The 27634-nt window shown below is 42.5% G+C and overlaps 1 protein-coding gene across 5 annotated transcripts in view; it reads right to left on the bottom strand.

Moving 5' to 3' along the window:
* KCND3 (potassium voltage-gated channel subfamily D member 3) overlaps positions 1 to 27634 on the bottom strand; it is a 132763-nt gene that overhangs the window by 33539 nt on the left and 71590 nt on the right. For all 5 annotated transcript variants that reach the window (XM_055728196.1, XM_055728195.1, XM_027816492.2 and 2 more), the window contains exon 3: positions 2075 to 2237. In XM_055728196.1, coding sequence (XP_055584171.1) covers positions 2075 to 2237 — 163 coding nt within the window. The remainder of the gene's footprint in view (positions 1 to 2074; positions 2238 to 27634) is intronic.

Raw genomic sequence — 27634 nt, forward strand, 5'->3', positions numbered from 1 at the left:
GTGCTTATAAGTAGCTTCTGCTGGTGGGCTCCTCATCTTCAAGGACCAAGAGAGTGCAAAGAGCTTTTTCCAACCTTGAAAAAGCCATGCAAATGTCTTTGCATCTTTAATTAGAAGGGGACAGCATTTTAACTATTACTGGAGCTTCCCTGTTTCTGAAGAAGGGATTCAATTCACTGGAGGATGATGCTGGAACAAGTATGCTATCAAAGCAGGTTCTCATCATCCCTGTGTGCACCCTGGCCATCTCCAGAGAGACTGCCATTAATGTGCTTCTGTCTCTTTTGTTCTCTTTAGTATTCATGCAGTGATGATCATGTGAAAATTACTCACACTTCTGACTTGAGAAAACTTAGCCCAGAAATTCATCCGATATCAAGGGAATTAGAAATTCAAATGGGGGGAAATTATACACTGTGTGTGTCAATACAGAAAACCTTATAAAAGCTGCAATCAATCATATTGGCATCAAAGGTGGTGGTACGTTTCCTTGTCACTAAGTGGATCACAGTCCAACAAATAAAGGAAAAGGTGAATCAGAACAGGGAACTGCAGTATGCTGCCTGGAGAGAAGGATAGCCTCATCCGAAAGCACAGACCTGGAGTCAGTTCTGGAGCTTCTCTGTATTGTGATCCATGATTATGCACAAATCTTGTTTGTTTGTCTTGCCTATTTACTTGCTGCCTAGGCTATACTGTAAAGCAGGTTCTGTCTCTATGTTTATATGCCGTTGCAGTAGAACAAGTGATTTCTCTTAAAGGCTTCATTCATTTAAATAGGCTGTTGTACACAGTCCCCTTAACAAACCTGTGTGTGAGTGCTCCAGCCCTCCCTGTGCATTGATACCTGGCACGTTCCTGTTGCAAGTTAAATCCAGATATCTTATGCCTGAGTGTGGCCTCACATTAGGCAACTCACTCTGCAAATCATTTAAATTCATTAAATGAATGTAATGATCCATACTGGTTTCCTACTGTCCGGCTGCTGACTGAACAGTGTGTAGTACAGTGTGGACTTCCATTATATCTTTAGATTTTTTTAATCTATATTTTGTTGTATGACTAATCAGATAAACCATTCTCTCTCAAAAACACCTCCCAAAATTATCGCAGGTTGATGTTTCACATGTACAGTGCCGAACCTAATGCACGTATGTGTAAAACCCAGCAGTGACTTAGGGAGCCTGCAACTCAGTTCTGCATGGTTCTGTCTCTGCTACTCTCCTTATGTGTTTTGACTGCCAGATTTGGTGGTTTTGTAGGTCTTGTATCTCAGCTCTCTGCTGTCAGCTCCCTGAGATGGAGGAGGTAGGCAAGGCCCAGATGCTTGCCTGAAGCAGAAATAGCACATCTTTCTACTACTATTCTCCATCAAGTCCCCTGAGTCTTGAATTTTTGGCAGACAGCGTTCCACTGGGGAAAAAAAACCCCTCAGACCTTTAGTTTGCAGTTGTTGTAAAAACCTGATTCTGGTTTTGGTGTAATTTAGCAGACTGAAATAGGGATATAATAAATCTGTTACACTTTCTTAGTGAATCGGTAAGCTTATACTGGTAAAAACTGTTCAGATTTTGGAATATTCAGTAATCACCTCACGTTTTCAGGGTTTTTTGTGTATTCCCAGTGTTCAGTCTATGTTACAGTCTGCAGCTTTGAGGGGGTATGCGTACTGATAAATGTATGGATGGGTGTTTTCAAAACTCCAGAGAGACAACAGGAACCAAGCAGCCAGAAAGATAAACAACTCCTGTTAATGATTTAAGGGTTTATGTGTATATGCATATATTTATTTCAGACCGCTATGCAGCAAAGGCGAGCAATGAAAGCCCCATTGCTTCTGATGTTTAAAATGTGCCAGTATGCAGCGTGTACAATGAACTGGCTCGTGTCTGTAGGAGTACAGGTAGCTATAACTGTGGGAAGGTAAGCCTACACAGGCGCAGGTGGATCGATAGGTTGCATGCAGGCTGCCCTCTGCAATGCTCAGAAGTGTCACTGGTGTCTCATGAGCCCTGTGGTGACAAGCAGGGGCTGAGGTTGCTTTCTGAGGAGGTGGCTGCGCGGGACGGCTTACCTTCTGCGCTCTCCGCTTGTCGGCTCTCTGGTTCTGGTGGTAAATTCGGCTGAAGTTGGAAACAATGACTGGAACCGGCAGAGCAATGACCAACACCCCGCTCAGGGAGCAAATGGAGCCAAATATCTTCCCAGCAATTGTCTTGGGCACCATGTCACCATAACTAGAGGGGGGAAAAAAAAAAAGGGAAGCCCCTCCTTCAGACAAGTGCAATGGCACCAAAAGCCTTTTCAGGTTCCCTGAGTGCGTAGCAGCATGTGTCCAGGTTAGACACTAAAGCTTAGAAATGAACCATGCAAGCAACAATTCACGTGGTGCTGTCATCCCAGAGATGACAATTTACACCGTGCTTTGGTAATGAAGTAAGCTAAACCAAAGAAAGGCACTTTTGTTGCAGAATAGATGTGCCAGTGCGGGCTGCTGCTGGGTATGTTATATTCACAGCCTTGCTCATTTAGTACCTACCTCTCCGTGTGGATGAGCTCTAACAAATGTAAAGCTGTACGTCTGCTTGTGAGCAGGTTCATATATTTTCATTCCCTTGTGTCCAGGTGCAAATGAGGACTGATTTACACTTCCATTTCAAAACCCAGCAGTTTTCTTGCCATCTGTACAGTCAGAAATTTGGGGTTCATTCAGTGCCTGGATTCAGTAAAGAGTGAGTTCTCAGGAATATGAGACCAGCTGAAAAACATTCAAACCTTTGCACTGGGTTTGACCCAGCAATCTTCATTAGCAGTTGTAATTTATATGTTAAATAATGCTGGCAGAATCTAAGATGGAACAATCCATTTTGTGCAGATGGAAGATGATTCTGCTTTAGGTTCTGTGGATTCCACAGGACAGAAATCACTCCTCTGTTGAGTGCTCATTTGCTTTTTGTGTTTTTACTTTGCATATCAGAAAAGCTTTCTGCAGCAGTTTTATACTTTAAGCTTTAATACTGTCCTTCTGTAAAGAAAACAAATGTGCTTGGCCTTATGGCTACTCATCAGTGCCATAAGAAGGATCATAGCTGTTATTCCCTCATGGAACATACAGTACTGAAACTGCTGTGGGACTCGGGCACCTGATTGACTGTGCTGTCTCACTGAATGCTGCGTTACAGCGAAGATAATGGGGATTTTGAATTCCCTTTTACAGTTCGGCCCAACACAACCCCCATGTTGCATCTCAGGTGACTGGACCTCTTAATTCTAACTGACTGCGCCATCAGTCGCAGTTCCCCGTCTCACAGCACAGCTCCTGATACCCAGCAGGCATCAGGTGTTGGCAATGCAAATGTTCCGCAGCTGCAGTGGCAACCTCCATAGGAGGCTCTTCCTCCCCCGCAGTTTGCCCTCTGGAAGTGACTTCAGTGCTTTCTTCTGCAAATGGATGATAGGCAAATAAAAACCCATCCAGAAAGCTGGCTGTGGATTGCAGCATGTTCTGATCATGTAACAAAAAGCTTGTTAGTGGAGTAGTTAATGCCCCTGAGTACGATAGGAACATGATTAGCACAGCCACTGACTGAATTTACAGGCCTTGTTTCAGTGAGCCGTTTATTACATGCTTGCCTGCAAATGTACGTTAATATCAATATTCATTGAAGTAATTTTCATCTAGAGGAAAGGAGAAGCAAGCAGGCAAGTAGCAACTGATTTTTAAAAATACTGTTGGGCTTTGCAGTGCAAGGTTAACGCTTGGACTTGATGATTTTAAAGGTCTTTTCCAGCCTTGTTGATTCTGTAATTCTATGACTGTGTACAAACCACAGGGGTACAGGAATTCCCAAAGCACCTCTGTGACTCGGGAGGATGCATTGTACTCTGAAATCCCACTACAAGCAGGTTGATGTGACCTGCCTACACCCTGGAGTAGAAGAGAGGAGCTAGGCACTGCAGCCTGCTGAAGTTTTGCAGCAGACAGGGAGAGGATGCTAATATTAAAACTGGGCCCGAAGGAAGATATTCCTTGTTTCAGGGTGCTTGAAATCTAGAGAGGCCCCTAAGTTGCTATCAGATGGTGTTTGGGATTTCCATGCTCTTTGAAATGTTCTAGTGTTTGATGCAGCAGATACTGAAAAGCAGAATGATCTCCAGTCGAGACTTTATTTTTACCTTTGATGTCACCATATGACCAACAAAGAGCTTTTATGGGAATAGAGTTGAGCCAAGAATAATTCACATCCAAGGGGAAAACAAGTATTCCGAAACACCTTTATTATCCAAAACACTTTTATTATCAGCTGAACTTCTTTCCCCCATCCACAAACTCGTTGGTATGAGAGTCTCTGAATAAAAGCAGAACTTGTTGCACATTAACTACTTGCTCCTGGGAGTCTCTCATGTGCTCTCCTTCTAGGCTGGGTGGCTGGACAGTATGGCCAAACAGCTGGGTAAAAGTTCATCATCGCTGGGCTATCAGACTCGCTTGTGTCGCAGGAGAGGCTTAGTTTCAGGCTAAGTGACAGGTTTTCTTTGGCATTTTCTGGTTTGGGTTTTTTTTTTTTTTTTTTTTTGTATAAATGGTTCAGGCTTCACTAGCTAAGGCTTAATTATCCTAAGCAGAACTGTTCTCCTGCCTTCACCTGCATTAAAATCCCTCAGAATACCTCAAATCAATAAAATGCTATTTATGTCTATTAACTTTTTAGCTGCTGCTCCATGCAAAGATAGTTTGAAAGCTCTTGCTAAGTGATAAGGTCTTTTGCCTCATTTAACACTGTTCTAAAAAAAAAAAAAAAAATCTTTCTTACTTTTCTCCTGCTGCCCCTTAACACAATAAGGCTGAAAATTAATCATAGACCTCAAACATGATCTCAGTGACCTGGAGAACTGAGAGAAAGCCGTTCTGTGCATTTGTAGAAAGTATAATAATAAGTGTCTGGCTCACAGTCTGTCTTGTAGAGTTTTGTTCTTACATGCAGACTGAGAGTTACCTCATTACTTGGGACTTCAGAGAAGGTCCTTTAAAACAGCATCAGGAAGGATCACACTGTCTTGGAACACAGCGGATTTTGCTGGAGAGATGTAGAACTTCATTTGCAAAACTATTATGAGAGATACTGCCATGATCTTGTACTAGCTAGAGCAGGCTGCACAGGAGCAAGACCTAAAACTTGTAACACTGACTTCTGGTTCTGCTTCGGAGTTGTCTGTGGAGAGAACGCAGATGGATTTGTCCCTCTGGGTTTGTGTGGCATGTTGTGCGCTTGCAGCCCTGTTCTCTGGCTTTACTGGGCTGACCTGTGGTGTGAGTGACACTGGTGTTTAGAAATGTCCTAGCATTTTGATCAGTAAGACCCAGCTGGAGCTTGATCTAGGTCTCCTTGCACTTAATGAGAGGCTTCCCTTTGACTTTGACTATGATGAGGTTTGGGATGAACTGATAAAGTTGCAGTTGTTCTATATTGGCATACGCAGCTACTGCAATATTAATTGCTGGAGTGACTATTTTTGTCCTGATGGTACCACAAGGTACTAATGGCCACATGGCATATTTATAACAGATGCAGTGCCAAATAATTCAAATATTGGATTTCAGTTACTACTAATTGGGCATTTTTACACCTAAAACTTGTTTTTCCCAGACTGGAATGAGAGAACTTAACTTTGCCATTAATTTGTTTAGTAAAAGGCAACTTGTCACCTAAAAAAATTTCTTCTACAGAAAGTGCGCTTTAAGTAATTCATCAATAAACTCATTAGAGCAGCAAGAAGACAGAAGAGTTAGGTAATGATTAACATTCAGAGGGTCTGATGGGATGTTTGAGCCTGTAATGTAACAACGGGAGGCTGCAAATTCAGTAGACTTTTAATGTGACCTTTACTAAATCATTTCAGCTTTCTGTACCTCAGTTCCCCGGTTATGAAATGGCAATTGGTTACTTGTTCTTTGCCCACTTGGTTAAGTTGGTCCTGGGTTCTTTGGAGCAGGAGCTGCTCCATGTTCTGAATACACCCAACACCCAGCAGGACCCGTAAGTGCTACGGCGTTACAAATACTAGTAATGCAAGGCAGTTGTACAGAAATGTGGAGTAAACACAGCCTGTACGTGGCTCCAGGCTTGTCCAGAGATTAATGCTGAGCATCAGCTAGGTTAGATGTGGAACATGCCTAGAGAAAAATATCTTTGCTCTTTGTTTTGCCAGGAATCCTGTTAAATGGCAACAGATTCAGCCAGTTTTCAGTTGCTGAATGCTTTGCTCTGCTTGCTGGCTGTGCTAGGTGAGATGCCCCTGCTGCCAGATGAGCACTGGGGCATGCAAAGGTGTGTAACCTTTGGGAAGAACTGCCCTTGCTGCCGTGTTCCCTGCAGTGCTCCCTCTGCATGCTGACAGTGGTTCTGGAGCCTCTGCACATGTATCCCATGTCTCCAATGACATAGCTTCGGTTTGTCCCCTTGTCTTCTCCTGGTCCCTTCAAAGCCCCATTTCCCACCAAGGAGACACTGTGAATGCTGAGACTTTTACTTGCTGTACACATAATGTAAAGGTCAAGTAAAGCTTTAAACAGATGAATCAGGAAAAGAAAGAAAGTGGTCACTCATTAGATGGAAAAGACCATGAATGCAGAATTTCCACTTTTTTTTTATTTGTAGTGTGACTTCTGTGTTCTTTGGCTATGAAAGGGGTCATATGTCACTCACCCTAATTAGCAGCTATTAGCCTTGACAGCATAATGTCCTGTTGTTTTTCTCTCTGTCAGTACAGAAAATGTTATCAAATAGAGGTCACTGCTTCCAAATTCTGGTTTTAGCAGTAGAGGTGTCTGGACACTGCTTAGTTCCCCAGCTGGAGACAGCAATAAATAAGGTGCTGAACAGCTCATCAAATGACTCACTCTAAAAATAGACTCTCAGCAGCATCTCTGATGATCCTCTCTCTCTCTCTCTGTGCAACATTCACAGCCCTAGAAATAGGGAGTTTAGTCAAAAAGCTGGAAGATCCTATGGTATAGGGACACTGGAAGGTGCTATAGCAGTAACAGCGCTGTGGGGACAGTGAAACAGTTTTTCAGAGGATGCTCTTCTCCAGCAGCCGCCTTACGAGCCAGCTTTTCAGCCAGTATAAGTTGGGCACCTGGGGAGGGGCTTATGGTTCATAAATTGCCATTATTGTATAGTTGTTGTCTCTGTTGGTTTCTCTAGATGCAGAGGAGATCGGGGTGCAATTGAAAATTGATAAACCTGTATCCCAACATCTTCCTCCTTACTAGTAGGAGACCTGTCTTTGGACAGAGCATCAGGTCCAGTACCCATCCCCATCTCCAGAGCTGGCTCAAAGAATGGCAGGCAGACCCACGAAGCAGCACACCCAGGGGGTCCTGGTGCATGATCCTGTGCCCCCAGACATTTAGTTTAGGTTGCAGAGCCAACAGAAGAACATGGGGACAGCTGGTTTGTGGATTGGATGGCCAGAGGAGGACTGTTCTTTCTCAGGTTGCTGTGTTTAAGTGGTCAAGGGACATCTCCTGCCTAGTGATGCAAAACCGTGTGGTTTTCACACACAGCCTATGAAAGCTGAAATATCTCGTAGAGGATAGAAAGAGAAACAATGCTGCTTCAAATGATTTAGTATTTCTGCCTCATACTGGCATTAACAGCTCTTTGAGAGCTTCTTTATCTCTCTAACCTTTTGCCCGGCACAGCAGAGTCAAAAGAAGATTTCACTCCAGACTGTAAGCTCCTGCTTTTAGGACAATAAGGACAGAATAATAACATTATGTGCCATACAATAGAATATGATTTTGAAAGCCTTTTGCATGAAAGTGATAGAATAAAGCATGGAATTAGCATGTAGCTTTCCAGGTGCAAGAGGTCCTTTTTTATACTGTAACTAAATCACTATGCCATGTTTTGATTTGCCCAAAGGAGAAAAAAAAAGTCTGAAATTCAGAAAAAATATTGCAGTTGCATTGCGAGACTGCATATGTTGCATTTGACAGCTCAGAGGAGCTCATGTCCCTCCACTTAATAGGTACAAGTCCGATGTAATCATGCTAATGCTGCTTTGAACCTCCAGTGAAATGATGATTGTGTCACTTCCAATGATACAATGAAAACAAAAGCAAATATTACTCATTTCTTTCTTGTTTTTGTGCATGACAAATGAACAGGGAATTAACAGCTATGGTACAGGGGCTGGGGATAGTTACATCTTTTGTTTTGGGTTTAATTCACAGTTCCTCTGCCACATTAGTGGTTTCATCTGCCTTACTGGATCTGCCCCATCAAAAACCACGGCTCTCCAGAGCACTGCAAGCTGCTGCTCACGTGTGCCATTCTCCTGCCCAGCTGGGTTTTATCCTGTCACATATTCATACCTCCAGGCACACAAAGATGCTGTTGCCTTTTTCAGCAGAGGCATACAAACTTTCACAGGGATTTAATGCATCACATGTGTACTGGGAATGTGGGAGGAGGGCTCTGGAACTGCTGAGCAGCGGTGTCATCTGATGGATTGAATGCAGGCGTGTGACAGAACCGGTGATGGAGCGCTCCTGAAAGCTGACTTGGTCATGGGCTTGTATGATGGCCTCGGGAAAGACAGGTCCGCTTCCTATCTGATTTTACCATGTCCGTAAGGGAGGTCAAGATATTTTCAGAGCTGTCCTGTGCAAGTGTCGTGAGGATTAATTAGTTAATGCTGGCATGGCATCTTGAAAATATGGAAGTCTCTTGAAAGTGTTTTGCAGACACAGACTCAGTAATCCATGTCCATGAGGACAGTCTGGTGTGTTAATGCCAGGTTTTTAAATATACTAATCCTAGAAGGAATGAGATGCACTGATGAACGCCTGAGAAACCTGACACGTGAGGAGGCTTGTGGTACTTCCTGAAAGAGCATGCTGTAAACAGAGCCATAACGGCTTTGAAGCAAGAGAATCTATAAACAGGCTGTCAAATGACAGACTTGAACAGCAAATCAGCTGTGTCCAGGAAGTACAGAGCCTATTTCATGGTAGGATTCTTTTACATTAAATATACTTATTTTCTGCCTTGTTTTGAGCTGGGCAGCTCCCCAGCTGGGTATTCAGCTTCTCTAGTGTCTGGCTTGGTTTTACACTACTGTTTTCTTTTTCCTTGGCGTATTTTATTTGTTAATGTTTTCATGGATGCTCTCATCCTCCCTAGATATTCTGCTGAAAATTACATCCATCAGCCAAGCTGCAAAGGATGAGTGCTGTAGATGCATATCAGTGCTAGCAGCAGAAGCTTATTTTCAGTACTCCGATTCTTTTTGATTTTTTGTAAAGCTGCAGTCAGCAGTTACTTAGTAGGGATTTTCCAGGTAATGTTGCCTTTTTAATTTTGTTATGATTTATAAATTCATATTTGTTACTGAGCTTTTTGTGTAATAAAAGGACTGAGAGAGGTATCTGAAATCCGGAAGAAAGGTCTGATGCTGTTATGCCCTTTTCTCATACTGACAGAAGTGAATGTGCAATGAAATGGGAAGATAGGATGTTTAAAACTGAGAGGGATTTCTGCACAGTGCAAGAAGTTATTTCATTGAAACCCACTGTTTCAAGATACTGTGGGGAATTTGCTAGAGATTCATGAAAGGACTGGCCAGCTGTCTTGTTATTAACAGCGAGGCCATGCAGTTACGTCATCTGGGATGAAAAAGGATCACTGAGGAGATGCAAGTTCTGTTGCATCTCTAACAGTAAGAATTAGAGAGGCAGGTTATTCCCTAATGACTTGCTCAGGGGGGATCTGTACTTCTATGTAACCCGTACCAACCCTCACCAAAGCCACACTAAGGGATCAGAGTAGTGACTTGGGCCAGCTGTAGCCTGTTCATTCCTGTACTCATACCAGAAAGGTGATTTGGCTGAGGGTCTCTGAGAGCAACTGGTATTGTAAATATTCCTTACAACAACAGCAGGCACTGCCCAGAGAAACAGGAATGTTTATGTAGACTCGGGAATAAACTGAGTAGGTTATTTAATACGCTGAGGGTTGAGAATACTTAATATATGCACACATTGGTTCCATTTATTCTTCCTGGTTTGGATCAACTTCTCAGCCTGTAGGCAGTTAAAACAGATGGTCTGAATTTGGGTAACACTCAGACCTTGAGTTGAAGCTAAAAATGGAATTTCATTGGCAAGCAAAGTAGGTCAGAAAGCTAAAGCCCCTAGTCCTAAAATGATGAAAGGCTTCTAATCAAGTGTTCTCTATTACCATTCATTAAAAGGAGCAGGGCAAGAAATATTATTAGAGACCTTTGAAAAAGGGATTACGATAGGAGGGTGAGCACCCTCCTTCCTGCAGGGACACCTGTGGGTTTGCAAACCTGGTTTGGTGTGAGAGATGGGGCGACCACAAATGTCGCTTCCTAAAGTCCTGCGGGCTGGACTGGAGCCGCAGCAGGATGGGAGCGGCTTTCTTCACGGGAGCATAAGCAACTTTATCTTCTGCTTCAGTCACAGGAGTGCTGAGAGGAGAGAGCCTCTTTGCATATCCTCTATTAATACCTTTCACACTAATCACCCTTTCCACACTAATGCTGTCATCTACCTGACTCAGGTTCTGTAATTTCATCGCCTCTGCAAATTGTGACTTGCACCATATTTGAGACTTTCAGTCAGTGATTTCTTTGCTCCTCATAATTTTCAAGTGTGTACCAACTGCTAGAAATCTTTCTTCATTGTAGCTGACATGAATTATTCAAAGCAAATGGGGAACCTGTACCAGTTAACACAGTGGTCCCAGCTGAGCACAACGTTTCAGCCTTTGCTTCATATGAAGCACATACTTAATTCCTGCTCACTGAAAAGATGAGAACATGCTTGTTCAAGTTGCTTGTTCATCTTCTTGAAATGGTACTAAGATGAATGTTTGTTCTTTGCATTTGGCAAACCCAAGCTAATACACTGTTGTTACTCCTCTCCCTTTCCCCTCAAACTCCTGCAAGAAATTACATTTCTCTGAATGGAGAATCGCTTGCATTTCAGCTCTGCCAGCAAATGCATTTATAGAGATAGCATCGGAGACCTCCTGTTTGCTCTCCCTTAATGGTAGATGTGGACTGTCTGCCTTGGTCCTGGCTGTCACTGTCACAGGAGGGGATGACAAAACTAGGGACTGAAATCTGGAACATCCCGTTGGTCTATATAACTTAGGAATGACGTTTAGGGTAATTGTTTACTGCTTTAACAGAAATAGCAGTTAACTATGTCATACACATCTCACTATATAAAAATAGATGTTTTGGTTTTTTATAATATCTCAGGTTTCTCCATGACCACTTAATAAAGCATTAACTAGTTTATTACACACACAAAAAAGGGAAATTTAAACTGTTGGTATAAGTTACTCGGAGAAAAAGGAATCTGCTTCAATCTAGAATCGGTATAAGAAAACCTGAATTTCACTTTGCAGAAAATGCCTTCAGTCTTAACCTCCACACCTTACTGTCTTTTATTCCTAATGTTTATTCAGTCAGCTTTTCAGAAGAAGCTCTATTCTTTTTAGTTCTTGCAAAGCTGATATATCTAGCAAAAAACTGATCTCAGTTTTCTTTGGCTTCGTGCATCACCAAGCAGCTATGCTGTCATCTAAGTTTTTGATCCTCAAATCTCAGTTTCAGTAGTGATAGGTGTAGCAGAAAAAGCTTTCTTAGAGTTTGTAAATCTTGATTATTTTTTTTTCGTTAGCCTTCTGAACTTAACAGCATTTTTGGTTAGATGGATTTTTATCCAATTGACAGAGTTATTTTGATGTAGAATTTATTGAGAAGACTTAGCAGGAAACACCAAAGATGTTATCTGGGCTGTTACTTTTCTGAGCAGAAGACAAGTGTGAAGAGGAAACATTTCAATAGAGTCCAGGACCAGTGGGGGGTGGGTGGTAATTTCATGCTGTTCCAAAGTTCTCTGCACTAGGGAATTTCAAGTGAAGAGCAACTGCTACGTGTTGATGCACCTCAAACCCTTCAGCAATACTGATCGCACGCTGGAAATCTGTGTGTGTTGCTGGGCAGGTTGCACAATAATGAGAAGTCCAACAAGAAAAGAGTCAGAATCCATTTTACACTTGTGTTTGGCAAATTGCAAAGGTCCTCAGTTCCCTGAACCAGGGAAGTTGGGGGTTTGGTTTTTTTTTTTTTTTTTCTTCTATTCCAAGCTTGCAAATTCTTAGAGTCATGGTACTGGCAGCATCAGGGGCTTGTGTGGATCTCTAGGGCAGTCTCTTGCTCAAAGTGGTTCTTTTGTCAGAAGAATTGAAAAATGTGTATAGGTTCACAACAAATTACTGTTTAACGCTTCAACTCACCATATTGGTTAAGGAGAAACTTTACCATAACAGTGAGGATTTATTGCCATACATGAGCAAAAAATATCCATATAATTCTCTTTTCTGACACAAAAGGCCACCCCTTGCTGTGTATTTCCATATCTTTTTTTCCCTGTGAAGGTGAAAGTAGGAGGTTATTTTCAAGGTCTCCTGCTTCCTTGGTAATTGAAGCATTTCACCCTGAACCTGACAGCAAGTTCTTCCTTGGTCAATATTTAACTTAATTTAAATTCTAATGTGGGCACTAAGACTCAAATCCATTTATAAGAAGTAGCCCTTGCAAGTGGTACGGGGCAGTCACCACCCGTGGGTTCTGTTTGGCCCTTAAACCATAGAGCTGTGGCATGTGTGCAAGTTGTAATGAGGCATCACAGTCTGATCTTTTTATTTATTCATTTATTTTATTTCAGCTAATGTCAGCTGTATGGCTGCTCCCTGCATGCAGGTGAGGGGGGAAGCCTGCAGCGTCAGTTCTGATGCTCAGAGGTGTTTTGCTTAACAGCTTGTGATGGTAACATGGTTAAAGAAGTCACCGTACACACAGTTACTAATTAGTTTATGATTTAGCATTGTTATAATTTTACTAGTATGATATCAAATCATAGAATCATTTATGTTGGAAAAAACTTTTTGAGAAGATCGTTGAGTCCAACCATCATGTGCAATTGATGTGCAAGGCTTGTCACCCTGGGGTGCTCCTGTGCAATGGCTTACTACTGGAGCTGCCATTATAATTAGTCTGTAAATGAATAGAGGTATATTTTATCCAATATAGAGTGTACACCACCTGAAATAAGGCCAATTAAAGTGAAATGGCAGCTTTGCATCCACCCACTACTGAGTGAGCCCTTCATCTTGGGTTTTCTCGTTGTGACCCAAAGTAATATTTTTAACCTTCCTGTTTTCTACAGCCATCAAGCATCGATAATACTCAGGAATTAGTAGGAAAAAGTCCTGAGTATTATTGTCCATCTGACCATCATCTGATACATGGCATCTGGCATGTTAGCAACTGAGTGCTTCTCTTGTCAATAACACACTTTTTAAAAAGTGTTTGTTTTAATGGAAAATAAAATGTCCCAGATTACGGCATTATTTATTTCTGACTGCATACACTAAAGGCCTTTTAAATTACTTCATTATTAATTCAAGAGGAATCCTGATATTACTCGGGGTGAAAACCTTATACAATAACCTTATAGTAGAATCTGTTCTTTTTTTTTTTTTTTTTTGTAGCACCTTAAAGCTCTCTGTAAAAGGAATCTTTTCAGAAAACATACAGGCTGGAGAGGGCAGTCAGTGCATGGAGCAATTAGACTTTTCACCTAATAGCAGGGTTGGAGGCTCCCTGCCCTGTCTTAAATTCTTAACTCTGGTGTCAGCTTAAAGGAAATGCTGGGGTTTTGCTTTCATTTTATCCTCATCTTTTTCTTTTCTGTCTTTTTAAGCAGCTTGAGCATCCATGCTGAGCCATGTCACATTCAAAATGATACACATACTGTGCATTTTAATGAGCTGCTAACACTGATTATACAAAAAGCAATCTCAGATATGTTTACTGAGTTTAAAAAAAAAGCCTGTGGGGAATTAATTAGCTTTTTAAGAATTGGCTTTTTGAAAGCCTCAGATTCTGGAAAAGTTGAACTTGGAAGCAGATTCAAAGGAGTTGAAGAAGTGTGCAGAAGAAAAAGGAGTAAGTTGTAATGGACTGTTGCACATCCCAGGACTCTCTATACTGGTCAGAAGATGCGCTGATCGCTGTATATATAATTGATTCACACTCTAAAAGCTTTCTGAGAGAGGAATGCCATGCAACACCTGGATTGTCTGTAAAGTTTCCACAGCCTTTCTGCAGGGATTCACAGAGACTGATGAAATCGCTGGAGACCCTGCCACGTTCGTGGCAAGAGACTTAGAATGTCTGCTCTGGGTGTATGGTGAAGCCACAGCATCGCAGAGTGGCTGAGGTTGGCAGGGTCCTCTGGAGACATGGTCTAACCCCTGCCCTGGGCAGGTTGCTCAGGGCTGTGGCTGTTGGGTTTTCCGTGTCCCCAAGGTTGGAGGCTCCGTGGTCTCAGTGGGCAAGCTGTTCCAGTGCCCATCACCCTTCCAGCAAAAAAAGTGGTGAATACTCTCAACCTGGAGGCAGTTCTCCTCGCGCAGTGTTTTTCTTGCTGCAGTATTTTAAGTTTTGCCTCCGTGTGGAGGTAGCTCTGCTTTAGCACTGGGAATGGTAACACACAGAGGCACAACTAACCTCTTTCTCACAGTTCCTATAAAATGGGGCTTGACTAGTTTATTGGAAGAGTAAAGCTGTTGTAATTTGATCATCTCCTTAGAAGTGTGATTTCTTTAATTATATTTAAGCACCTAAGCTTCTCTTTAAATAATAGTTTGAAATATTTTATATTTAAGAATAGCTATAATTCTGTAAATTTGCATAGAGTACCTTTCCTGATCAGAAGTTCTATTTCAACAGTCTAGCAATTATGATCAAATAATGAAGTGCATAAAGTATGTCAGGTTTATTGGAATGAGAGATGTGGCACAAGTGAAAGGTATAGCTCATGTTTAAAAAATAAAATAATGCGAGCTGTACACTTCTCTCTACATCCTATTATCCTTATCCATAAAATAAGGACCCTAATAAACACAATTTCACAAATACATATTTTTAAAAAATAGCGATGTCAGAAACACACTTCATTCAAGGCAATAGAAAGTTGCATACAAATTCCAGTTAGTTTTAGACCTATCTGATTAATGCTTCCCTTTCCTGCAGATGTAAAATGCTATTCAAGGGCCGAATATTACCTAAATATATACTACTGTCCTTTCCAAAAGAAAGTGATCCAATAAGGCAGCATTTGTCATCAGATAGTGACATAAGAAAGGAATTAAGCATTTACTTGGATCAGGCATACATTGTAAATGAAAGACACATTTTAGTGGCAGGAAGAATTACATGAGCGTCAAAGTGGTCATGTTGCAGAGAGCCCTTGTAAGCTCTGCAGAAGCTGTTTCAATGCAGGCTGCTACTCAAGTCCTGGAAACGTAAGGGACAAATCCCTGTAGTAGTGGGTTGAATGGCAATCCGGGAGTTCAGATGTGGAACTGGTCCTTGAAGGATGACTTGGAGTGGACAGGATATTACTGAGATCAGAAAGATTTGAAAGGAGTTTTCTTTATTGCCCTTCAGTAGAATTACAAATGATATTGCAAATGTTGTAAAACCATGTCCCAGGGTGGAAGGCAGGACAGGTTCCAGGACCTCTCTTTTAGAGTGCACGAGTTCCGATGCTGAGGAACTGGGAGCGGTGTGTTTGTAGCGCGGACTGGCTCAGCTTTGACTTCTAAGCGAAGCAGAATCGGGGTGAATTGAAGACTTGTGGATATGTATTTCAGTGCTTTCACGTGCATCGAGCACGTAGTGCTTGAGTATGTTCTTTCAGCCTTGCTTTGCCTGACTTGGTGATCTCATCCACAGACTCACTTGGCTTGTGAGCAGAATTGGAACTGACATAGGGCTGGATTTGCAAAAGTAATTGGGCTCATAAGAGGGATCACTGAAGCACTGGTGCAAGCCTAATGCTATTTGCATCTTTATGCACCTAAATAATTTTGTAAATCTGGCCATAGACACTACATAGAATACTGAAATCCACTCTGATTTTAGATCACATCAGGCAACCTAGCAAATAGGCACAGCTTTACGCTGCAGAAGAGGCACAGTCTGAACAATGATATACCATGAAAAATTGGGAGATCATATCCAGAACCTGTGCCTAGCTCTGCTAACCGAAGCTGGGGTGTTTCCTCTGCAATGCAGAAGACTCGTTTGGCGTAGGCATGCTTTGTTCTGCCTTGTTTAGATACTTAATGATTTCTTCTCCATGCCCCCCCTCCTTTTTAATAGTCTTGTTTAAATAAATATTAATGCCTTATCTTTGAGCAGGTGCAAACCTGTACTCCAGAAAGACTGTATTATGGTTGCAGAACCATTATCGTATCCCTATCAATCATACTCTCATTTGCTCCTGGGATGTAAAGAGCACCTGTGGCTAGTTAGCTATAGACTTTATTACAAGCTAGATGACTTCACCGTTCCTTTCTCTTAACTGTGTTCCTTCTGCTTTCTTTTCTATGAATAAATTTTGATTTTTTTGCAAGCCTTGAAATAACTTCTTTTCCCTCATTTCTTGATTGTATAGCAAAAAATAAAAATAATAAAACCCCAAGAAATACAGATGCCCCTTTGCAAACCTACTTAGTGCAGGACAGCAAAAGGTTGTCACAGAAGACAGTGAAAACGAATAGCTTTTTCTTATGCTAGTTACGCTTTTATCTTCTTTTATATCTCTATTTTTCTTTTAAATGTGCCTTATTAAAAGAAATGGTGAGCTTTAAACACCACACTGCAATACAAAATTTATTCTGTTAAGTGTATGACAAATAAATTAGGGAGTCTTTGTTTCTGGTTTTATGCAGTTTTTTTCAAATGAATGATCCCTTGATTTTATCCGCTTCCTTTGGCAAGAGCCACCATGACAGCACAGCAGTGTCTTTTGGATTGTCTGAGAGGATTTACTCTGGATGAGCGCAGCTCTTATGGAAAGGGGCGTCTTACGGATTCGTACATTACAGACATACAGGCTCTTCCTAGCACCGTGTGTCACATATGTGGGGGGGTATGTCTATTGCAGGTTCCAAAGCACTTTATGGATCCGTCTAAACTTGTAGCAGAAACCAGTTTCGCTTTTTGGTCACCATTCTAGCAGTTGATGAGATGGGTGGCAGGGTGAAGCTAGCCTGGCAGGACGCTGGTGGAGAGGACGCTGCTGAGAATACCAGCATACCCCTTGCTTGGTTGTTCTTGATGCGGCTACAGGATTGCAGGTACTCACAAGCTGCTTTCCAGTGCAGAAGTGGGACGCGGAGGAAGGCAGCATCCCTTCCAAGGATAGTCGGTGGCCCTGAGCTTCAGTCTCAGTGGTCACCTGAAGTCGTAAGGTAACTGTGTGACCCCTTTCCTTCACTGCCCACTGCCAGCTGGCCCTCTTTACTTGGAGTGCCAGGAATTCAGGCTCTAGGATCCATCTTTATCTGTATTTTAGAATATCTTACCCATTTGTTCCTCTAAGCATGTGTTAATATTAATAACTCATAGATAATTTTTCTGAGTAAGAAGTCAAATTCACCTACATGCTGCCAGATCTACGCCTCCAGGGAAGTGTTCTGAGTCTAGAGCTAGCTGAATAATTCTATTTCAGACTCCCCTTTCTTCAGAGACAGACTAAAGGAACATGCTGACAAATAGCGGTTTCTCTTGAAATGTTTTGGATTTTTATTAGGAAAAAAAATAATCCGAACCATAAACTTTTAAAGGGAAGCGACAAAAGCCAATTGAAAATACAGGCTTGTTTGTATGTATTTCAGTTTCCCTTGTTTGTATTTGATTAAAAACACTGCAGATTTAATGTGATTTTTCTTCTAAATAGAAAGAAAAACAAGAAGAAAAATAGCCCTGCATGAAACTCCCTGTTATTTTCTCCACCAGTGGAGTATTTTATCATTGTGAGAAAAAATTAACCAAAGTAGTCGAAGTTTGCCAGTGATTGATAGTGTCACCTTAAATGTTACTAGTCAAAACTTGTTTTCTCCTTTTTCACTCCTCCAGAATTCAGGTAGGCAGTTTGCCAAAGTGTAAAATTCCCTTTTGTGCAATTTGAAAAGTCAGCAGCACCAGCCGTGTTGTCACTCTGAACATCGCATCGGATTAGAAAACAGGGACAAGTTTCTCAGCCCAGGCAGCGCTGTGGCCCTGCGGAGCAAGCCATGCGCCTGGCTACAAGGGACACTGCACCCGCGGGGCATCAGCTGGCAGCCCTGTGACAGCGGGAAGGGGCTGGGGTGAGGACTGGGGTGAGGCATGGAGCAGGGCAGGGGAGCATGCTCTCCGGTGTTCATCTACCTCTGAAGATGCTGAAGGATGCTGAGCAATTAGAAATTCAGGCCATGTTTTTCTGAAGCTGCAGGGAAGCTCTGGTCAGTGGTGGAACTGGAACGGTGTCATCCCACTTGTGATTTAGGGGGGCTTTGGGATAGGTGACCCTGAGCTCCGATAGCACCCAGCCTGGGGCTGCTTCTGGGGGGCTTTGGGATAGGTGACCCTGAGCTCCGATAGCACCCAGCCTGGGGCTGCTTCTGGGGGGCTTTGGGATAGGTGACCCTGAGCTCCGATAGCACCCAGCCTGGGGCTGCTTCTGGGGGGCTTTGGGATAGGTGACCCTGAGCTCCGATAGCACCCAGCCTGGGGCTGCTTCTGGGGGGCTTTGCAGGAATCTGCGCATCCCACCCACCTGTGCTGGGGCTGGGCAACACCTCCTGCAGCGTCCACTCGCCTGCCCTTTCCTTAGCCCAGGAACCTCTCCTCTCCTCCTGGTCGTGTGTCACAGGCAGGTTCTGACAGGACACGTATGACAGAGTGTGTGCATGCGGGTGCGCTTTACAGGCTGAATTGCCTTACCCGCTTCAGCTTTGATCTTCAGAATTGTTTTCTAATGTATTTGCTGCAGGAGTATAAAATGTGCATGGTATTCTCCTTCTCTGGTAATGCTCGGAAAGTTGATTTTGAACTTTTGGCCTTATAAATATGTTTCTCCTAGATGAGAAAGCAGACAGCTTGTGATGAAAATTAACTTGCTAATAAAAATAATTAGTACACAAAGGGACAATCAGCAAAATCAAACCCTGCTGTGATTCCCTAAGTGTGTTTAAGTATTGCATGAATAGAAAGAAGTTATAAGAATAAATCATTTGTGGTCTGCACCTTGGGACGAAGCTGAATGATGGTTCTTGTCTCTGTAGATACCTCGGGTCCTTCCTTATATTTTACACATCTGAGCAGCCAAATCTTTATGCACATTCATAAGTATTTCAGGAAAAACAAGACTATATTGTCTGGGTCTGTTTTATGGCATCACTACTACACTATAGTGAAATTACCATTTCTCAGTTTCCACCAGTAAATCTTTTGTCTAGTCCTAAATCCTCTGTCTAGCCCTTCCTGTCGCTGCTTGCAGAGTTGGTAAATTCACAGCTTCCCTGTCAGCAGATTTTATTTTCTGACTTCCTTTCTTTCTTAGAAGATTTTTCTCCATTATTTGCACAACCTGAGATTCAAACCATTGTCTGTTACTTTATTCCCACCTCTGCTGTGAAGAAGCCCCTTCCCCTTCCCAATCAGTACAGGTAGTTTAAGCACATTGTGTTTTCCCCTCAGTCGTTATTTTCTCTAATATATTACAAGGAGATGCCTGGAGAAAAGTGAGCATTTCTGAATTTGCCACTTGTGGTATCTTTTTCTTCCTGTTGCTACATATGCTCTTTGAAAAGCTGAGCTTTTCCCTGTAGATACTACACTTTGAATGCTGAGTCTGAGTTGATGCTTGCATAAAAACACTTGACTATGAATTCATTCTCGTGCGATTACTGATTCGCCATCCTTCCTCCAGGTACAAACCACCACAGATAACATTCTTTGAATTTATCTATGGGAGTGATACACAGCAGGCTCATTTCCCAAGGTTATTTTGGAATAAACAAGCAAACAAAACCAAGCCAAAACAAAATGTAAAAACCCTAAAACAAACAACCAGGAGCCCAGATCTGCAGTATGCATTTTTATTCTTGTCTTTCCCATAGAAAAAGGAGAGATGTCAGAATTCAAATGTCTCGCAGTATGTTCTGCAAAAGCAGTGCAGCATGCCATTTGGATCTGTCAACATTTTATATTGTGACTGGCAAGGAAGCTGCTGCACCTTTTCCCTGCAGATTAGTACAACAGCTGTAAGAGCCATACAAAGTGATGTAAGTTATGAACAGATCTTCCCAGATTGGCCAGGGAATTAGATGAGGGAAAACTGCATGCCATAGGTTTGTTTCTTTGGATGGGTTGGGTTTTTTTCTTTTTTTTTTTTTTTTTTTTTTGGGGTGTGTGTGTGTGTGTTTAGATCTTGCATAAATGGGAAACAAATGAGCTTTTTAACTCATCCTGATTTAGGAAAATCTATGGTTGACCTTTAAGCTGACTAGATTCAGTACACAGATTTCTTTGACTTCTCTACAGTTTAAAGCTATGTTTTGCTCCATTTGTACTCATGGGGCAGTTAAGCCCCTGCAAATCTAAAACAGCAGTAGTGAGATTTCGGCCCTCTTCTATCCAGTGCTGGATCAAAAATATATTATAAAAATATCTCACATCTGAACATTTCTTAGAGGTACAAACCTTTGCTTTATTTTAAGGAAGACAAGCCAGAGGAATGAGGACATCCTTCCCCAGACTGCTGAGCTACCTGAGTTCAGAATAGCTGTAGCATAGGGAATGCGATTTTTAGTATTACTTTAAATCCAGCAAAACAAACCAAAAAGAAATGCAGTTACAGCTCTGCAATTAAAGCAGGGCCGTACAAGTGTGGCTCAGTGGAGATGTGCATATGATAAGCCTATTAAGTAGTAAATCTGGATATAAATCTGAATGAGAAAGTGTTTAAGTTTTGTTATTTGTTCGCTGTGCACTGCTGCAGACCCTTTCACTGCAGTGAAAATTAACTGTAATTCCTTGAATCCGTAGCGCTTTTATTTGCATCCTAGAGGGACTTCAGGTGTGCAGCTCTCCTCAGAGAGCGCTTCACTGGGATTTGGTTGCTGGCTGTGGCAACGCAAGCCCGGCCGCACCGGCCACCCCTGTGCTGGGCTCCGGCTGCTGCAGGTCCCTGGGTCCCCTGAGCGCTGCTGCTTGTGGTTGTGCTGGGAGGGAATTTTTCTTGCTGGTGTTGTTTTTTGGTTCTTCAAATGAAATCATTTCACTTTTGAAATGAATGGATGGTCTTAGACTTCATTGGAACTAGAATTTTCCCAGTAAAATGAGCCTTATTCCCATCATTACACTTAATAATTGTACTTCACATAATACTGTTGTCCCCTGAAGACAGTGGTAAAAGTTCCCTACCCTTCAGTGAGAGTGTGATGTTTCCTATTACCTCAGGAAAACGATGTTAAAACCTAAATGACTTCACAGAGCTCACATACATCCTTACAGGGATGAGGCTGCTTGGTTCAGAACATCCAGCCTTGTTTGGATTTATGTATATGAGCTGGTAAGTTTTGTGATATTAATTTTATTTATTTGGTATAATTGTGCTCTGAACAGCAAACTATCCCGGTCCTCCTCTTTTCTCTGTCCTGTCTAAATCACATCTGCAGTATCTGAACAGCCAAAGTTCCTTGCCTTCCTAATGAAACAGGCTGCTTAAGCACTAAGCCCTGGTAATCCAGTTTATGTTTTCATAACAGTAAATATAATATGAAGGTATGCACAGCTTGTGCTTGATGTAAGCAGTGAGATCATTACTGTGTTCCTAAATCCTTTTATTTTAAGATTTATTTAGTTGATAAACTTTACGTGTTTGCCCTTCATTTGTCATTTCTAGCATGGGCTTTAACGCAAAGCCAGCTTCTACCACTCCAGTGTAAGCTTCCTTTTGCCTGGAGATGTGTTGGTACAGGAGACACAGAGATGTCATCGACAGGATGTTGAAGTGATAGGTAGAGTCTCTAAGGGACGTGGCTTTTGGCTCTTTATGTGACTCTGGACAACCTAAGCAAGCTCTTTTCTCCTCAGTTACCCTTGCCTAGAAGTGAGGAGCTATGATTTCCTTCCTTGTAAGCCCTAGTGTTTTCCCTTGCTCTTTATATAAGGGAATTTGCTCTTTGCACTGATACAGTGTCCAGTATGTATTTTCATAATCATTATTTACACTTTGATTAAGCATTCATATTGTTCAGTAGATGACATTAATCATATCAAAATGCCATTTTATACAATGTTTAAGATCAGAATTTCCTGTTGAAAATCAATGAGAACATCTTCCTGAAAAATTAATGACCTGAATGTCCCTTCTTATATAAGAAGTATCTATATTTATCAATGCTGATATAAGATGCTGTGGTTATCTGTCTGTTCATGGCCTATACAGAATTCTGTGATGCTTTTCTCAGAGGCAACCAGTTGGCTGTCAGGAGCAGATGAGTTTTAGTCTGCACCAACATGGTTTGGATTTAAAATAGAAGCCTGGAGACAAAAGGCTTGATCTCCTGTTAACAGACCCCTCCTGTGGATTACTTTGTCATTGGACTTTGGCCCTCACACAAGGCGCTCCAGTAACTAGGAAGGGTTGTTCCTTCTCAAGTCCTACATGACTCAAGGTGACTGAGCAATTCCCTCCTGATGTGGGTCTGTTCAGAATATAACTTTATCCGTTAGCCAGAGCTGGGTCAGGGAGAGAGCCTTGATTCTATTCCTAGTCCTGCGATGACTTACACTGCTGGAAATTGCATCTCGGCACTGCAGTTTATCCTGGACAAATTTAGAGACAGAGGTAGTATGTCAAGTGATCAATGCCATTGAATACAAAGGTCTGTGTGCATACCTCTTTGTTCTGTAATGAAACTGTATACCTTACGTATGATACATAACATTTGCACTTGCAAATTGCAGAGGGGTTAGGGCTCTGTTTGATGAGTTAAAAATTTTGTGTTCGTCTTGAAGTTTATATACATATATATATACGTGTGTGTATATATATATATATATATCCTGTATCTAATTTAGCCCAGGGTGTAATAGGTAAAAAATTGCAGGGTAACCTCATCACCTGTAAGCATTCTAGTGGGAAAATATCTAGCACCAGCAGGAATTAAAGATGTTAAAAAAAACCCCATCCTTTCATCAGTGCTTTCTTCCTCATTAAATGCAGAGTTTGCTCACAAGTATTTGCCAAATAAAAAGGGAGAAATAGCTAAAAGTTAATACTATACAATTAAGTTCCCTTGAATTTTCCCAGAAGGTTCACCTTAGCTTAATTTAATATCCCCTCAGTTCTCCCAAGCCATCTGTTTGGCTGAGATGCAAAACAAATGTGTACAGTTAGATGTATTTATCATGCAAGCCTTGGAGGTGACAAAAGCTCATAAGAAACAGGTTTGTTCACTGACCCCACAGGGCAGTTGTTTCTTCAAGAACTCCTTCACCATGCAGCAAAGGGCTGCTATTAGCGGTCCTGGAAGACACTTTGAATAATCCAGCAAGTCAGGTAAAGCCCGTGTTAAATGATGAGCATTCAACAGTCCTGTTGAGTTGGCGAGCTGGGCTCAGCAGCTGTGGCAGACAGAGACTGACCTAAATACCCACTAGATGGGGGCCCTGAGGGTCCGTATTCGAAGCACATGCAACCTCTTTCCTCCTGAGCTCATCAGAGACAACTGCTGATTTAAGCAGGAGAGCAAAGCGAGGCAGGAGCGCTGTGACAAAAGAGGAAAGCTTCGTGACCCCTGCGGTGATAACCTTCTAGCCAACCTTAATAGCACAGCCCTGCCTCCTGGGGAGTAGGTGCGAGCCTTCGGCTGTGCTGCTGCTGCCGAGCTCCGCACTGCGGGTGCTGCAGACCTTGAGCAGCGCTGGGCCCTGCGCAGCCCCACGGGTGGGGGCACTTGGGGGTGCAGACACCGGCGTGCTCGGGCAGCCTGGCTCCGGAGCCAGCAGCGCCTGCGTTTGGGGGAAGAGTCTGGCGCTTACCCCTTCTTGTACGGCAGCATTCACAGGTGGGCAGAACGTGTCAGCTGGTGGCAAGTGCATCCCCAACAGCTGGTGGGACTCTGGTTCCCAGTTCCTCCTCTGTCATTGCTAGAGGGTGCTCTTCCCAGAGCCCGGGGACTCCTGAGCTGGGACACTGGGAATCCTCCTGCACCGTTGTGAGAGGCTAACGCAACCTCATTGCCCTGTAATTAAGTTTGCTCTTCCCTCCTGCAGACCGAAGGGAGGCCAGCGGGAGCCAGCCCTGCAGGGGGGTACAGGCCTGATGGACAAGAGGAGCGCAGGTTAGAGCAGTGGAATCGGTGCTGTGAAATGCTGAAATACTGCCTTGTTCAGTGCTTGCTATTGCTGACGCTTTTAGCGTTGTATAGTGCTTTTTGGCATTTAAACAGCAATGATTCTTGCACACGTCAGCCTAGGCTGTTGCTGTGACTTTGCTCTCTCATTATGGCCTGGGTACTTCGTAGGGCAGGCTGGAGCGCGGACCAGTGACTGCAGGTCTCCCACATTGCCCTGGAGTTTCACTTTGAATTAAAAGCTTGCGTGTGTGGTATGGTGAAGAGCATACTCTGCACACCGCACAGGTGGATCCTGGGGGAACAGTGAAATGCGTGCTCTCTAATGAACGAAAAGCTTGGAAGAATAGATTATTTTTACTGAATATGATGGAACGCTTGCAATTCAAACGGGGGTCTGCTGAACAGCCAGACAGTCGTTCTAGGGCTGGGCCAAAGTTAAACTTTCTGCATAACTTCTAGGTGTTGGTGTAGATATTGGCTATAGAGATGCTTATCTCTGTCCCTAGTCAGACGTAGAGCTTAATATTTGCAAAGGTCTGGGCAGGTATGGCATGGCACTTGCAGCAGTAACAGCCTTGCGGAATGGAAAAGCTGTCACATCAGCCAGTTGCAAAGAAATTCTATTGCGCTCGTGCTTGCTCTCTCCTCCAGTGCTCGGTGGTTTGGGATTCTGGCAGTGCCCCCACCCCAGAGCAGCCGTGTTTGTGCAATTTGAGTTTCAGATGGAGCACAGGCTTGGATTCCTGGCTTGGAGGAGTGTGGCTTACCTGCCTGTGAGCTCTAGTGAAGGGAGGTGTGGGGGGATGTTAAATGAAGCTTAAATCTCGGTGATACTTTTGCAGGAACAATCAGTTTTTTGGAGTTTTTTGGGGTTGTTTGGTTGGTTTTTTTGTGTGCCAGTGTAGCCCTTGCTGGTATTTCAACACTAGGTGTGGCTTAACAAAGATCAGGGGTTTTATCTAAGCAAAATGTCAAGAAAATTCATTCTTTGGAGACTGCTTTGGTGTTCCACTTGTCCAATTTACACCAGGGGCAGAACAAGTTGTTTGGGGAGTTCATTAATATACATAAGGTATTAGTTCACAACTGTTTTGAATCTAGATTCTGATCAGGTGCTCTGAGTAAGTAAATGGAGTAGTTTGACTTTCAGTGATTTTTTTTTTTTTTTTTTTAATTATTTTTTTTCCCCATCCACAACACACCCCTGTAGATAAGTGAAGGTTGACCTTCAGCTGGGTAACTTTTAAAAGTGCATTTATATTCCTGAGTTCCCTGGTAGTCACTATTTCAGAACCTTAGGATAGTGTCTATATTTTAAAAAAGAGAGAACAGACCTGGAGCTGTGCTCAAATTTTTGGCCTCAGTGTTCTTATAAGTTGTATTTCTATGCAATGCATCTTTAAGTTGTCTTGTACGAAGATGTTATATGTTAGATTGCTCAGCCTGGCTGTGAACACGCTGAAGCTCACCCTGCTACAGTTTTCTCCTTGTGGCTTTCCAGCAGTTTGATCATGGAATGAAAGGATGCACTTTGGGGGCATAACTCCAGCGTGTGCAATGCAGGATGGCAGGGCACCCCTCAAAACTCTTGTAGCCTGCCCCCAAAGAGGAGTTTGGCTTCATGTGATGGTTTTAGAAGCAGCTTTTCTTTTCAAAAGTTTAATTTCCCAGGTGACTCCTTTAAATTGTAAGTTTTATCCATAGATGGGATTTGTTTTCCTTTGGCATTTATAAAAATCCACTTGAATTATGATGCAGCTGGCTGTGAGGAGAGGTGCTGGGCACCCAAGGCAGTATGAGTGCGTATGGCATCAGTAAAAGGAGGGCACGTGCTAAGGGTTAGATGAGATGTGAACATTTAGGAGAATGCTTACACAAATGGTGTCACCTTTTTCATGAAAATCTGCGTCACTGTTAGCTGTCACTGTAACAGTTAGCTGTTACATACACAGTTCAGAGGACTCAAGAAATCGCCAGAATAAATAAATGCATATGTAGAAAAGGTTCCTGCATCAGAGACGATCGTAGGTGGAGTGAGCGGCTGTTGGGGACATCTCCATCAGCCCAGGGATTTTATCCCTGGGTGCTGTGCTGTTTACTGCTCTGCCTGCCATGCAGACGGGTGCAGGCAACGCGGCGCGTGATGGCCAGTCTTCAGTTGCGTTCTCCCGATGCAGGCCATATCCTGGATATCTAGATATTATTTGGGCATCTAAAGGGGAGCTAAACCCTTCTGGAGCTCTTACTATGTGAAAGCAAAGAACAAAGAGTTTTTAAATAACGGAGATGTAAAATCTGTTCTTTCAGCTGCTGTGCTGCAGATTTGTTGTATGTAAGGGAATCTTTGAATTTTGGAGTTGTGAAAAAAAAAGTTATACCCAAGTCCTGGTTTTTTAACTGATTACGCTCTAGTTCTTGTTTTGAAGAACTTGATTGTTCTTCAAAGCCATCTGCAAAGAGTTGTGTGCGAACTGTATACCAACAAGTAATTTTTGAAGTGCAAAATTAGAAAGAATCATAACCATCGCTAGAGATTTTGCAACTGTAATACAAGTGCATCTTGAGCTGAAAGTATTTTATATTGCTATTTTTGAATCTTTGACTTACTTGAAAAGAACTTGATGCTTGTGTCATTTTATGTAAATTGGGCTCCGTCTGTCACTGCCTATTGCACCTAAAGGGTTTTAGAAATTTTTTTTTAATAGAAATGCACAAGACTATTTCTACTGAAATAATCAGTGTACACACATCCGTGACATAATATTTTTCCATAATCATAGTACAATGAACCATGGATAGAAATTGGAGGAAGATTTTTACAGCTGTCCCAAAGACACCGTGAAATCGTTTCTGTTTCAAAGGCAGAAACCTTCTTTGGTTCTGAAGTAGTTAACTAACTGCATATGGAATACTAACTTGGGAGCAGGCATGCCTGCTCAGGCCAATGACCTAGTTAAGGTGGCAAATACCCCAGCAAACCTTAGTGGCTGTCCACATCATTGGAGTAGTGTCTTCGGAAGGAGAGGACCCTAGGAAAGCTACACCCAGCAACATGGGATTTGCCATCAGTCCTAGGCCTGTTAATCAATATGTACGTGGAACTGCAGAAGAATGCACTACCAAAGATAATTACAAGTCTTTGAACTATACATACAGGTCTAAATGTTCTGGTAAAGTCCGTGTGATAAAGTTAGAGCTGTTACGTGCTGGACTGTGCTTGGTTCTGAACTGGGGATTTAAAATCCTGGCAGAGGAGCCATTTTCCTACTTCATTGTGGTTTTCAAATTGTTATTAATAAAACATAGTGCTGTCTGTG

Source organism: Falco cherrug, chromosome 16, assembly GCF_023634085.1.
Source record: "Falco cherrug isolate bFalChe1 chromosome 16, bFalChe1.pri, whole genome shotgun sequence".
Classification (NCBI taxonomy): Eukaryota; Metazoa; Chordata; class Aves; order Falconiformes; family Falconidae; genus Falco; species Falco cherrug.